Below are 13,185 nucleotides of genomic sequence, written 5' to 3'. Positions count from 1 at the left end.
GGTAAAGCTATATGTTGTGAAGCCCACTGGCTCCAGGTCATCTACAAGACCCTGCTAGGTAAAGCTGTATGTTGTGAAGCCCACTGGCTCCAGGTCATCTACAAGACCCTGCTAGGTAAAGCTATATGTTGTGAAGCCCACTGGCTCCAGGTCATCTACAAGACCCTGCTAGGTAAAGCTATATGTTGTTAAGCCCACTGGCTCCAGGTCATCTACAAGACCCTGCTAGGTAAAGCTATATGTTGTGAAGCCCACTGGCTCCAGGTCATCTACAAGACCCTGCTAGGTAAAGCTATATGTTGTTAAGCCCACTGGCTCCAGGTCATCTACAAGACCCTGCTAGGTAAAGCTATATGTTGTTAAGCCCACTGGTTCCAGGTCATCTACAAGACCCTGCTAGGTAAAGCTATATGTTGTTAAGCCCACTGGCTCCAGGTCATCTACAAGACCCTGCTAGGTAAAGCTATATGTTGTGAAGCCCACTGGCTCCAGGTCATCTACAAGACCCTGCTAGGTAAAGCTATATGTTGTGAAGCCCACTGGCTCCAGGTCATCTACAAGACCCTGCTAGGTAAAGCTGTATGTTGTGAAGCCCACTGGCTCCAGGTCATCTACAAGACCCTGCTAGGTAAAGCTATATGTTGTGAAGCCCACTGGCTCCAGGTCATCTACAAGACCCTGCTAGGTAAAGCTGTATGTTGTGAAGCCACTGGCTCCAGGTCATCTACAAGACCCTGCTAGGTAAAGCTGTATGTTGTGAAGCCCACTGGCTCCAGGTCATCTACAAGACCCTGCTAGGTAAAGCTATATGTTGTGAAGCCCACTGGCTCCAGGTCATCTACAAGACCCTGCTAGGTAAAGCTGTATGTTGTGAAGCCCACTGGCTCCAGGTCATCTACGAGACCCTGCTAGGTAAAGCTATATGTTGTGAAGCCCACTGGCTCCAGGTCATCTACAAGACCCTGCTAGGTAAAGCTATATGTTGTTAAGCCCACTGGCTCCAGGTCATCTACAAGACCCTGCTAGGTAAAGCTATATGTTGTGAAGCCCACTGGCTCCAGGTCATCTACAAGACCCTGCTAGGTAAAGCTATATGTTGTGAAGCCCACTGGCTCCAGGTCATCTACGAGACCCTGCTAGGTAAAGCTATATGTTGTGAAACTCACTGGCTCCAGGTCATCTACAAGACCCTGCTAGGTAAAGCTATATGTTGTGAAGCCCACTGGCTCCAGGTCATCTACAAGACCCTGCTAGGTAAAGCTATATGTTGTGAAACTCACTGGCTCCAGGTCATCTACAAGACCCTGCTAGGTAAAGCTATATGTTGTTAAGGGTGATCTACTGTTTACATATGTGATGGATATGTATCTTAGAGAATGTGGCTTTAAAGCCCCCCATGCAGTCTTTGTGTTTATTTTTCCATAATCCGTTTTCCTGAGATACGATGAACTTTGGGACAGCTCAGGGCTTTGTTCCCTCCTCTATCCTTCTTCTCTGTTTCCAGATCAGGTCTTGTAGGGACAGCTCAGGGCTTTGTTCCCTCCTCTATCCTTCTTCTCTGTTTCCAGATCAGGTCTTGTAGGGACAGCTCAGGGCTTTGTTCCCTCCTCTATCCTTCTTCTCTGTTTCCAGATCAGGTCTTGTAGGGACAGCTCAGGGCATTGTTCCCTCCTCTATCCTTCTTCTCTGTTTCCAGATCAGGTCTTGTAGGGACAGCTCAGGATCTTGTTCCCCCCTCTATCCTTCTTCTCTGTTTCCAGATCAGGTCTTGTAGGGACAGCTCAGGGCTTTGTTCCCTCCTGTATCCTTCTTCTCTGTTTCCAGATCAGGTCTTGTAGGGACAGCTCAGGGCTTGTTCCCTCCTCTATCCTTCTTCTCTGTTTCCAGATCAGGTCTTGTAGGGACAGCTCAGGATCTTGTTCCCTCCTCTATCCTTCTTCTCTGTTTCCAGATCAGGTCTTGTAGGGACAGCTCAGGATCTTGTTCCCTCCTCTATCCTTCTTCTCTGTTTCCAGATCAGGTCTTGTAGGGACAGCTCAGGGCTTTGTTCCGTCTTCTGGGTTTCCAGATCATGTTTGTGGTTGGAGAAGGGTGAGGGCATTGTAGTTCATGGTTTTTTGTTGTCTATGTACCTGGTTTAGGGGGTAGGGTTGGATACAGGATATTAACCTGGTTTAGAGGGTAGGGTTGGGTACAGGATATGAACCTGGTTTAGGGGTTGGGTACAGGATATGAACCTGGTTTAGGGGTTGGATACAGGATATGAACCTGGTTTAGGGGTTGTGTACAGGATATGAACCTGGTTTAGGGGTAGGATTGGGTACAGGATATGAACCTGGTTTAGGGGTTGGGTACAGGATATGAACCTGGTTTAGGGGTTGGATACAGGATATGAACCTGGTTTAGGGGTTGGATACAGGATATTAACCTGGTTTAGGGGTTGGATACAGGATATGAACCTGGTTTAGGGGTTGGGTACAGGATATGAACCTGGTTTAGGGGTTGGATACAGGATATGAACCTGGTTTAGGGGTTGTGTACAGGATATGAACCTGGTTTAGGGGTTGGATACAGGATATGAACCTGGTTTAGGGGTTGGTTACAGGATATGAACCTGGTTTAGGGGTTGGATACAGGATATGAACCTGGTTTAGGGGTTGGATACAGGATATGAACCTGGTTTAGGGGTTGGATACAGGATATGAACCTGGTTTAGGGGTTGATTACAGGATATGAACCTGGTTTAGGGGTTGGGTTGGTTACAGGATATGAACCTGGTTTAGGGGTTGGATACAGGATATGAACCTGGTTTAGGGGTTGGATACAGGATATGAACCTGGTTTAGGGGTTGGATACAGGATATGAACCTGGTTTAGGGGTAGGATTGGGTACAGGATATAAACCCGGTTTAGGGGGTAGGAATGATTACAGTATATGAACCTGGTTTAGGGGCTGGGTACAGGATATGAACTCGGTTTAGTGTAAGGGTTTAGGGGTAGGTTTAAGTACATGATATGAAGCTGGTTGAGAGAATTCAAAGAGTGTGCAAATCTGTCATCAAACATTTCTAAAAACCTGTTTTTCGCTTTCTCATTATGGGGTATTGTGATGTCATTATGGGGTATTGTGATGTCATTATGAGGTATTGTGTGTAGATAAATAAATAAATAAATCAAATAATAAATATTTGATCCATTTTAGAATACGGCTGTAACGTAATGTGGAGGGAAAAAAAGTCAAGGAGTCTGATTACTTTGAATACTGAATACTTTCCGAATGCACTGAACATCTACATGATGTATTGTTACACCATGTAGGAGCAGTATAGACCTAGTCTGTTCATTATATACATCTACATGATGTATTGTTACACCATGTAGGAGCAGTATAGACCTAGTCTGTTCATTATATACATCTACATGATGTATTGTTACACCATGTAGGAGCAGTATAGACCTAGTCTGTTCATTATATACATCTACATGATGTATTGTTACACCATGTAGGAGCAGTATAGACCTAGTCTGTTCATTATATACATCTACATGATGTATTGTTACACCATGCAGGAGCAGTATAGACCTAGTCTGTTCATTATATACATGATGTATTGTTACACCATGTAGGAGCAGTATAAACATCTCTGCTTATTGTGATATTATCTGTTTGTTTGACTGATTTTCTAAATTATTATAATGGTTTAATTGAACCTTTCTTTAACTAGGCAAGTCAGTTAAGAACAAATTATTGTTTTACAATGACGGTCTACCCCGGCCAAAGAATCATGTTAAATGAAAACGTGCAAACACAAGCATGTGTTAATCGGTGCTGGTCTAGAGTGAGTGCCTTAGATCGCTGTACCACTCGGGAGCCGTCACTCAAGACCGGCACCGATTAACACATGCTTCTGTTTGTACGTTTTCATTTAACATTATTCTTTTACGAAATAAATTAAAATAAATCAAATACATATTCATTTCCTAAACTGCGTTACCCACTCTAGTCAGCAGATGGCTAATGGAGTCTTTCAGGCAATGGTGCCTATGTGACGTATAATCTAATGGACGGGAAGTTTGTTCAACCACAACTGCGACCTCGGTAGCAGGAACATTTGAGCTCTTTATATGCTTTCGGTGTTTATTCGCCACTCTGTTTTAAACACACGTCTGTCGTATCTACTAGTTACCCCTTTTAATATCATATGTACGTCAGCTAGCTGTCTGGTTAAGGTAGCAGTAGCACTAGGCTAATCGCTAATGCTAACATCCCCGACCATGAGTTCAAAAAGCTACCACACCTCTGTTGAAGAGGAGGACTGCTGGACGGAGAGAAACGCTCTCGTGAAAGAGGAAAGGGAAGAGGAGGCTGTCACTGTTAAACAAGAAGTAAAGGATGAGGCTGTTACAGTGAAAGACGTTTCAGTGAAAGAGGAGGGGGAAGATAAACAAGAGGGTGCAGTTTTTACAGTGAAAGAGGAGGAAGACGTTTTTGGAGTGAAGGAGGATGCGGAGATTACTGTCACATTGGAGGAGGAAGAAGAGCAGAATGGAGATCTGATTAACACCAGTGAGTAGTGTCTTTAAAAAATGGGGCACTTTTCTGCAATTGTTGAATCGATGTCCCTGAATATGTATTTCTGTTGAACTGATGTGATTTTAAAGGGTCATTCTCCCGAAGTTATGGGCGATTCCAGCGTTATAGACATTACATTTGCACGGAAAATCACAACTTTAACGTCTCACAGAATTGTAATACAAAATATAAATTAAACGTTTGATGTGTTTGTCTGTAGTACCCCTGGGTGTATACCCAGGAAATCTGAATTCTAAATATTGGCATGTTGGAGAAAAAAACAAACAAATAGAAGCTTTATGGATGTTACATGTTACACGCTTTTTTTGCGAGATTGCTAACGAACTTTAACAAAAATGACTGGAAGTCTATGGGTATATGCTAGCAGATACCTGTCGACTTCCAGCCATTGTGCTAACGCTAGTTAGCAATTGGCTTTCAAAACTACCTCTAACTTCCTCCATACAGGACACAGAGACATACAAATGGTATCCACAAGTTTCTCTGACTCTGGGGAAGTAACTGAAGAGCCCCAGTGGCAAAATCACAAATTAGCCCTTTTAACGTTCTCTCTCGTTCTCGTTCTCTCGTTCTCGTGTTCTCTCATTCTCTCGTTCTCTCTCTCTCTCTCTCTCTCTCTCTCTCTCTCTCTTCTCTCTCTCTCTCTCTCTCTCTCTCTCTCTCTCTCATATGCTGAAATAAGTGTCTCATACATGTCAGTACTATTTGTTTTAGAAAGATGTTGGGTGTTTATCAACTATCTGTGAAATAGTCCTGTAGTATTTATTTTTCTATAATTGAGATTATTGCATAAAAGCAGGTTAAACTATTTAAACATATGGTTGTGGAAGGCATATATTTATCCTAGGTATAATTTCACAAGCCCTGAATTCATTAGATTATTGCTGACTGTTTGACATGCAGTGGATTTGACCTTTTAATTGTACAACAAAACTTATTTAGAGAGAACATGAACGATTACGAGACACTCACCGGCTAATTTATTAGGTACACCCATCTAGTACCAGGTCAGACCCTCCTTTGCCTCAAACCCTAGACACTGTCAGGCGTGAAAAGCCCAGGAGGCCGTTTCTGAGACACTGGATCAGGCCCGCCTGGCATTGACGAAGACGCTCAGTCTCTTAGGTCACTTGTTTTGCCCATCTACTTAAAAATATTCCAAATGTGTTATGATAGATTTGAATCAAGAAATATTTAAGATCGGAATGTCTGTCCGTCTGTAACGTCCATAACGGTTGTTTTCCTCTCTGATGTAACAATGAAAATCACAATCTTAAATGTTTCTGCTTTGTGTTCAGCCAAGCCTTGCCTTCGATATGCCTATCCATGTTATAACTAACACCGGGGGACAGCTGTGAGTGGAGAAACAAGCTCCAAGAGCTCTTTCAAAAAGCCATGAAATATGATCGACTGAAAAACCTTTGAGACTTGCCCTCCTACTCTGTAAGGGCCAAAATGCATGCAATTTCCTACTTAATTATGAATGTGGCCATTACAGAAATCATATTTAGATTGGGATTATGGTCATTAATATTAACAGAACATGCAACTCCTGTATTGAAGCAGCCAACAAAAACATCCTTTTAAAACATTTGCCAAAATGCAACTCCCAGGAAAACACCATTGTTAAACATCTCTGTCAGGAACTTAGAAAGAGATCTAAAGATGCCTGGGCTGCTAATATGACGAGGACTGTGTTAATCGAGGACTGTGTTTAATTAATGATTTGGACATCGAAAGACAGAACAGGAGCCAAATGCTGACCAATGAGAACCTATGAAATAGGCCTAATTGACTCCACCTTTCTATTGTCTGATTGTTGGCTACTGACTCATTTTTTCATAATGAGCACCAGAAAAACACCTATGGAACTTGGCCTCAGGTTTATTGAAGGATCTGATTTGGATTAAACCTAATAGGAAGACAGTTTTTATCATGTGAAGGTTTCATTCAGGGTCGTATTCATTCGTGAACACTGTTTCGTTTTAGTTATGAGTGAATACGACCCTGATCTCACTGTTAAATTAAACACACGGTTTGTCTTTGGTAGGAGAGACACCAGACTCAGAAGATCCAGAGCAAGAGACGTCTGAACCAGCAAGACGACACCACTGTTCCCACTGTGGAAAGACTTTTACCCAGTTACGGACACTGAAGGTGCATGAAAGAATACACACTGGAGAGAAGCCCTACCAATGTTCCCAGTGTGGAAAGAGTTTTACCCAGTTAGGGAGCCTGAAAATACATAATAGAATTCACACCGGAGAGAAGCCTTACCAATGCTCCCAGTGTGGAAAGAGATGTTCACAGTTAAGTTGCTTGAAATCACATGAGAGAATGCACACAGGAGATAAGCCTCACAAATGCCCTCAATGTGGTAATACTTTTAAGCGGTTAAGTAACCTGAAAGAACATCAAAGAGTACACACAGGGGAAAAGCCTTACTACTGTTTATATTGCGAAAAGCGTTTCAGCTGGGTAAGGCAACTGAAAGAGCATGAGAGAACACACACCGGAGAGAAGCCTACCAATGTTCCCAGTGTGGAAAGAGTTTTACCCAGTTTGAAAATACATGAGAGAATCCACACAGGTGTTCCCAGTGTGGAAAGAGTTTTAACCGGTTAGGTAACCTGAAATCACACGAGAGGACACACAAAGAAGAAGAGCCACATCACTGCTCCCAGTGTGGAAAGAATTTTACCTCATTACGCTTTCTGAAGAATCATGAGCAAAGACACACCGGGGAAATGCCTTTCCGCTGCTCCCAGTGTGGAATTAAATTTACCTGGTTACGCCAACTGAAATCACATGAAAGAATCCACACATGAAATGTTACGAATGCTCCCAGTGTAGAAAGATATTTACCCAGTTCAGGCACCTGAAAGACTAAGGTTACACACACAGGGGAGAAGCTTTACTCATGCTCCCAATGTGGAGAGTGATTTTTCACATACTTACAATTCATGAGGTAACACGCACATTGAGGTAACACACTTCTCATCCTCAATTCACGAGGTAACACACTTCTCATCCTCAATTCACGAGGTAACACACTTCTCATCCTCAATTCACGAGGTAACACACTTCTCATCTTATACTGAAAAGTGGTGCTTTGTGGTTTTGTTTATGCTCTTTTTTCCATATGAAATCAAATTGGAGAAAACCTACTCAAAAATACATTTGTATGTTTTATGTTTTTAAATCACAAGATATTAATTGAATATGGAGTGTGTCAGTTTTTATGTAGATTCTATGTACACTCTCTCTGTGTACACTACACTCTCTGTGTACACTACACTCTCTCTGTGTACACTACACTATCTCTGTGATTAAATAGTCTTCTTTTTTTACTCTGGCTCTGTGTGCTTTTCTGTGTGTGTTGGGGATGTGGAACGCCGTTGGGGTCTTTGCGTGTCAAAAAAACACTTACGTGTCAAATAAGCTTGTTGAACAATCAGGACCTGAATATGACTGCACGTCACATAATAATTTAACGCATTTTTTCCCCGTAGTTATTACACATTGATTACATGATCACTCGTATTTCATATGCTATGATGCTGGTAAAGTTCTCTCGCGTACCAACAGTGCAGGTCATTAAAAAAAGCTAGCTCGCTCATGGATGCTAACAATGTTCCCCCCCCAAAACATAGCAAAACGACATCTGTTTCAGTAGCTATAGTTAGCAAGCTAACTATATAGCTAGGTGTCATCATCTAAAAACAACCCTAATTTATAAGACAGTTTTTATTTGATTAATGGTGGTCGGACCCATCTATGTGAAGCGAGCCACAGTAAGGATTAGCTAAATAGTGGACTTTGCGGTTAACCTTCAAAATAAAAGTATGTAATTGACAGTGATGCAAATGAATACAAATAGTGGAATTGTGCCGTAATTGAATAGATCATGCTAAACGAAGTTAGAATGTTATATGAAGTCAACAAAATACTATTTCTTAATTTGACAAAAATCTGTTTTAATCACACTGGATGTATTAGACTTTATAATTGCATTGGGGACATACTTATTTCACTGTACAGCCTTACCTATGGATGTGGATCAATGACATGGGGCATCAGTCTACTCAGTGACACCCAGAGAACATTCGTGTCGTAGCTCTTATTGCGGGACTCAAACCACTGTGAATTGAGCCACATTTATTGTCAACCTATAAATATTGAAACATTTTCCATAGGAAAAACTATGCAACGTGGATGTTGGAGTCTGAGAAAAAAGTATTTGGATACTGAGTCGACTGATACCCCATTTCATTAGTCCGCAATCCAACCTTGTTTGACATTATCTAGTCTAAATATGGCACGATTCCACTAATTGTAACCTTCTGCGTCACTTTCAACGAAGGACTTTCATCTTGAAGGCAAACCGCAAATTCCACTGTTGTGGCTAACTTCATAACACGTAACCCCGTGAGTTTTTTTCATGAACTGAAGTTCAATTACAATAGCCTTGCAGAAGCACCCCCAGATAATCACTCATCATCCTCAAAATTTCACAGTGGTTGCGAGACACTGGCTTGTAGGCCTCTCCAGGTCTCACACCCACTGTGAAATTTGGTGGAGGATCTGGGGGTGCTTCTGCAAGGCTGGAATCGAGCAGATTTATCTTTGTGAAGGACGCATGAATCAAGCCACGTACAAGGTTGTCCTGGAAGAAAACTTGCTTCCTTCTGCTCTGACAATGTTCCCCAACTCTGAGGGGTTGTTTTTCCAGCAGGACAATGCTCCATGCCACACAGCCAGGTCAATCAAGGTGTGGATGGAGGACCACCAGATCAAGACCCTGTCATAGCCAGCCCAATCTCCTGACCTGAACCCCACTGAAAACCACCAGATCAAGACCCTGTCATAGCCAGCCCAATCTCCTGACCTGAACCCCATTGAAACCCACCAGATCAAGACCCTGTCATAGCCAGCCCAATCTCCTGACCTGAACCCCATTGAAAACCACCAGATCAAGACCCTGTCATAGCCAGCCCAATCTCCTGACCTGAACCCCACTGAAAACCACCAGATCAAGACCCTGTCATAGCCAGCCCAATCTCCTGACCTGAACCCCACTGAAAACCACCAGATCAAGACCCTGTCATAGCCAGCCCAATCTCCTGACCTGAACCCCACTGAAAACCACCAGATCAAGACCCTGTCATAGCCAGCCCAATCTCCTGACCTGAACCCCATTGAAAACCACCAGATCAAGACCCTGTCATAGCCAGCCCAATCTCCTGACCTGAACCCCACTGAAAACCATCAGATCAAGACCCTGTCATAGCCAGCCCAATCTCCAGACCTGAACCCCACTGAAAACCACCAGATCAAGACCCTGTCATAGCCAGACCAATCTCCAGACCTGAACCCCATTGAAAACCACCAGATCAAGACCCTGTCATAGCCAGCCCAATTTCCTGACCTGAACCCCATTGAAAACCTCTGGAATGTGATCAAGAGGAAGATGGTCACACGCCATCAAACAAAGCCGAGTTGCTTGAATGTTTACACCTGGAGAGGCATAAAGTCACCCAACATCAATGTGAAAGACTGGTGGAGAGCATTATTATTTTTATTACACCTTTATTTAACCAGGTAGGCAAGTTGAGAACAAGTTCTCATTTACAATTGCGACCTGGATGCCAAGACGCATGTAAGCTGTGATTGAAAATCAGGGTTATTCCACCAAATATTGGAGAAAAAATATATATTGATTTCCGAACTCTTCCTAAGTGAAAACATTAGTATTGTGTTGTTTTAAAAATGAATATGAACTTATTTTCTTTGCGTTATTATATAGTCTGACAACACTGCATCTTTATTTTTGTTATTTTGACTAGTTATCATTTTCTGCAAATAAATGCTCTGAATTAGAATATTTTTATTTGTAATTTGGGAGAAATGTTGTCAGTAGTTTATAGAATAAAACTAAAAAATCATTTTACCCAAACACGAACCTATAAATAGTAAAACCAGAGAAACTGAACATTTTGCAGTGGCTGTATGTATTGTTACACCATGCAGGAGCAGTATAGCCCTAGTCTGTTCATTATATACATCTACATGATGTATTGTTACACCATGTAGGAGCAGTATAGACCTAGTCTGTTCATTATATACATGATGTATTGTTACACCATGTAGGAGCAGTATAGACCTAGTCTGTTCATTATATACATCTACATGATGTATTGTTACACCATGTAGGAGCAGTATAGACCTAGTCTGTTCATTATATACATGATGTATTGTTACACCATGTAGGAGCAGTATAGACCTAGTCTGTTCATTATATACATGATGTATTGTTACACCATGTAGGAGCAGTATAGACCTAGTCTGTTCATTATATACATCTACATGATGTATTGTTACACCATGTAGGAGCAGTATAGACCTCGTCTGTTCATTATATACATCTACATGATGTATTGTTACACCATGTAGGACCAGTATAGACCTAGTCTGGTCCTTCTGTAGCTCAGTTGGTAGAGCATGGCGCTTTTAACGCCAGGGTAGTGGGTTCGATTCCCGGGACCACCCATATGTAGAATGTATGCACACATGACTGTAAGTCGCTTTGGATAAAAGCGTCTGCTAAATGGCATATATTAGTCTGTTCATTATATACAGCTACATGATGTATTGTTACACCATGCAGGATCAGTAGGCTGTTTACAAAGGCAGAGACCATTTCAGATATTTTGGGGGGACCTAACAAATCAGCTCTGAAAAATATCATTCTTAAAATATTACATGTGATTGATCAAAAGACCAACATGAAAAATTAAATGAAATATTTCCTTAAACTGCATTACCCGTCTCACTCCAGTCAGCAGATGGCGATATGCGTTTTTACAGGCGATGCTGCCGGAGTGTGACGTGGCATTAAACGTAGTGGACGGGACGCTTCTTCAACAGCTAATCAGCCATCTCCGTATCTTACTAGCCAACATATTGGAGCTCTTTAGACGTTTTCGGTGTATATTAGTCATTGTGTTTTAAACACACGTCTGTCGTATCTACTAGTCAACCAATTCCCCCACCCCGTATTTACATTGTTAGTTAGCTAACTTAGCACAAGGCCAGTCGCTAATGCTAACTAGCTAGCTAAAATCCCTGACCATGAGCTCACCAAGGTACTCCCCGCCTGCTAAAGAAGAGGACGTCTGCTGGACCGAGAAACAGGGTCTGTGGCTTAATATTGTCGTGAAAGAAGAGGAGGAAGAGAAGGATGTCACAGTGAAAGGCGATGAAGAAGCTTCCAGAGTGAAAGAGGACGAGACTGGAGATCTGATTAACACCAGTGAGTACTATCTTAAAAACTGGAGCAAAACCTTGTCAAACAACAACAAAATGGCCGCCATGACACTTAAAAAAACAACATTTGAGTCATTTAGCAGAGGCTCTTATCCAGAACCACTGACAGGGGCAATTATTGTTAAGTGACTTGCTCACGGGCACATCGACAGATGTTTCACCTAGTTGGCTCAGGGAATCGAACCAGCGACGTTTCAGTTACTGGCCCAAAGCTTGTTTTGGTAAACAGCTACGGGATGGGGGCTGGAGACGCCGGTATTTAACCATTCTCAAATTCTTTATTTTTTTCCACCACCTTTATTTAACCAGGTAGGCTAGTTGAGAACACCTTTATTTAACCAGGTAGGCTAGTTGAGAACACCTTTATTTAACCAGGTAGGCTAGTTGAGAACACCTTTATTTAACCAGGTAGGCTAGTTGAGAACACCTTTATTTAACCAGGTAGGCTAGTTGAGAACACCTTTATTTAACCAGGTAGGCTAGTTGAGAACACCTTTATTTAACCAGGTAGGCTAGTTGAGAACTCCTTTATTTAACCAGGTAGGCTAGTTGAGAACACCTTTATTTAACCAGGTAGGCTAGTTGAGAACACCTTTATTTAACCAGGTAGGCTAGTTGAGAACACCTTTATTTAACCAGGTAGGCTAGTTGAGAACACCTTTATTTAACCAGGTAGGCTAGTTGAGAACACCTTTATTTAACCAGGGAGGCTAGTTGAGAACACCTTTATTTAACCAGGTAGGCTAGTTGAGAACACCTTTATTTAACCAGGTAGGCTAGTTGAGAACACCTTTATTTAACCAGGGAGGCTAGTTGAGAACACCTTTATTTAACCAGGTAGGCTAGTTGAGAACACCTTTATTTAACCAGGTAGGCTAGTTGAGAACACCTTTATTTAACCAGGGAGGCTAGTTGAGAACACCTTTATTTAACCAGGTAGGCTAGTTGAGAACACCTTTATTTAACCAGGTAGGCTAGTTGAGAACACCTTTATTTAACCAGGTAGGCTAGTTGAGAACACCTTTATTTAACCAGGTAGGCTAGTTGAGAACACCTTTATTTAACCAGGTAGGCTAGTTGAGAACACCTTTATTTAACCAGGTAGGCTAGTTGAGAACACCTTTATTTAACCAGGTAGGCTAGTTGAACACCTTTATTTAACCAGGTAGGCTAGTTGAGAACACCTTTATTTAACCAGGTAGGCTAGTTGAGAACACCTTTATTTAACCAGGTAGGCTAGTTGAGAACACCTTTATTTAACCAGGT

General features: G+C 42.0%; 1 protein-coding gene and 1 long non-coding RNA gene across 2 annotated transcripts; both read left to right on the top strand.

The window, feature by feature from the left end:
* Positions 1-4,108: 4,108 nt before the first annotated feature.
* On the top strand, positions 4,109-7,113 carry LOC124019447 (zinc finger protein 189-like; the record flags this gene model as incomplete). The annotated part of the gene is made up of 2 exons (XM_046334791.1): positions 4,109-4,566; positions 6,644-7,113. Coding segments are annotated over exons 1-2 (780 nt in total), but the record flags the coding sequence as incomplete, so codon positions are not given.
* A 79-nt stretch (positions 7,114-7,192) lies between these two features.
* LOC124019441 lies at positions 7,193-7,948 on the top strand. Its single transcript, XR_006835780.1, has 2 exons — positions 7,193-7,578; positions 7,639-7,948. It is a non-coding gene; the product is annotated as an uncharacterized LOC124019441 (long non-coding RNA).
* Positions 7,949-13,185: the final 5,237 nt, after the last annotated feature.

The sequence above is a fragment of the Oncorhynchus gorbuscha genome, unplaced genomic scaffold (genome assembly GCF_021184085.1).
Source record: "Oncorhynchus gorbuscha isolate QuinsamMale2020 ecotype Even-year unplaced genomic scaffold, OgorEven_v1.0 Un_scaffold_969, whole genome shotgun sequence".
NCBI lineage: Eukaryota > Metazoa > Chordata > Actinopteri > Salmoniformes > Salmonidae > Oncorhynchus > Oncorhynchus gorbuscha.
The sequence above is the reverse complement of the archived record's forward strand: the minus strand, read 5'-3'. Positions and strand labels throughout refer to the sequence as shown.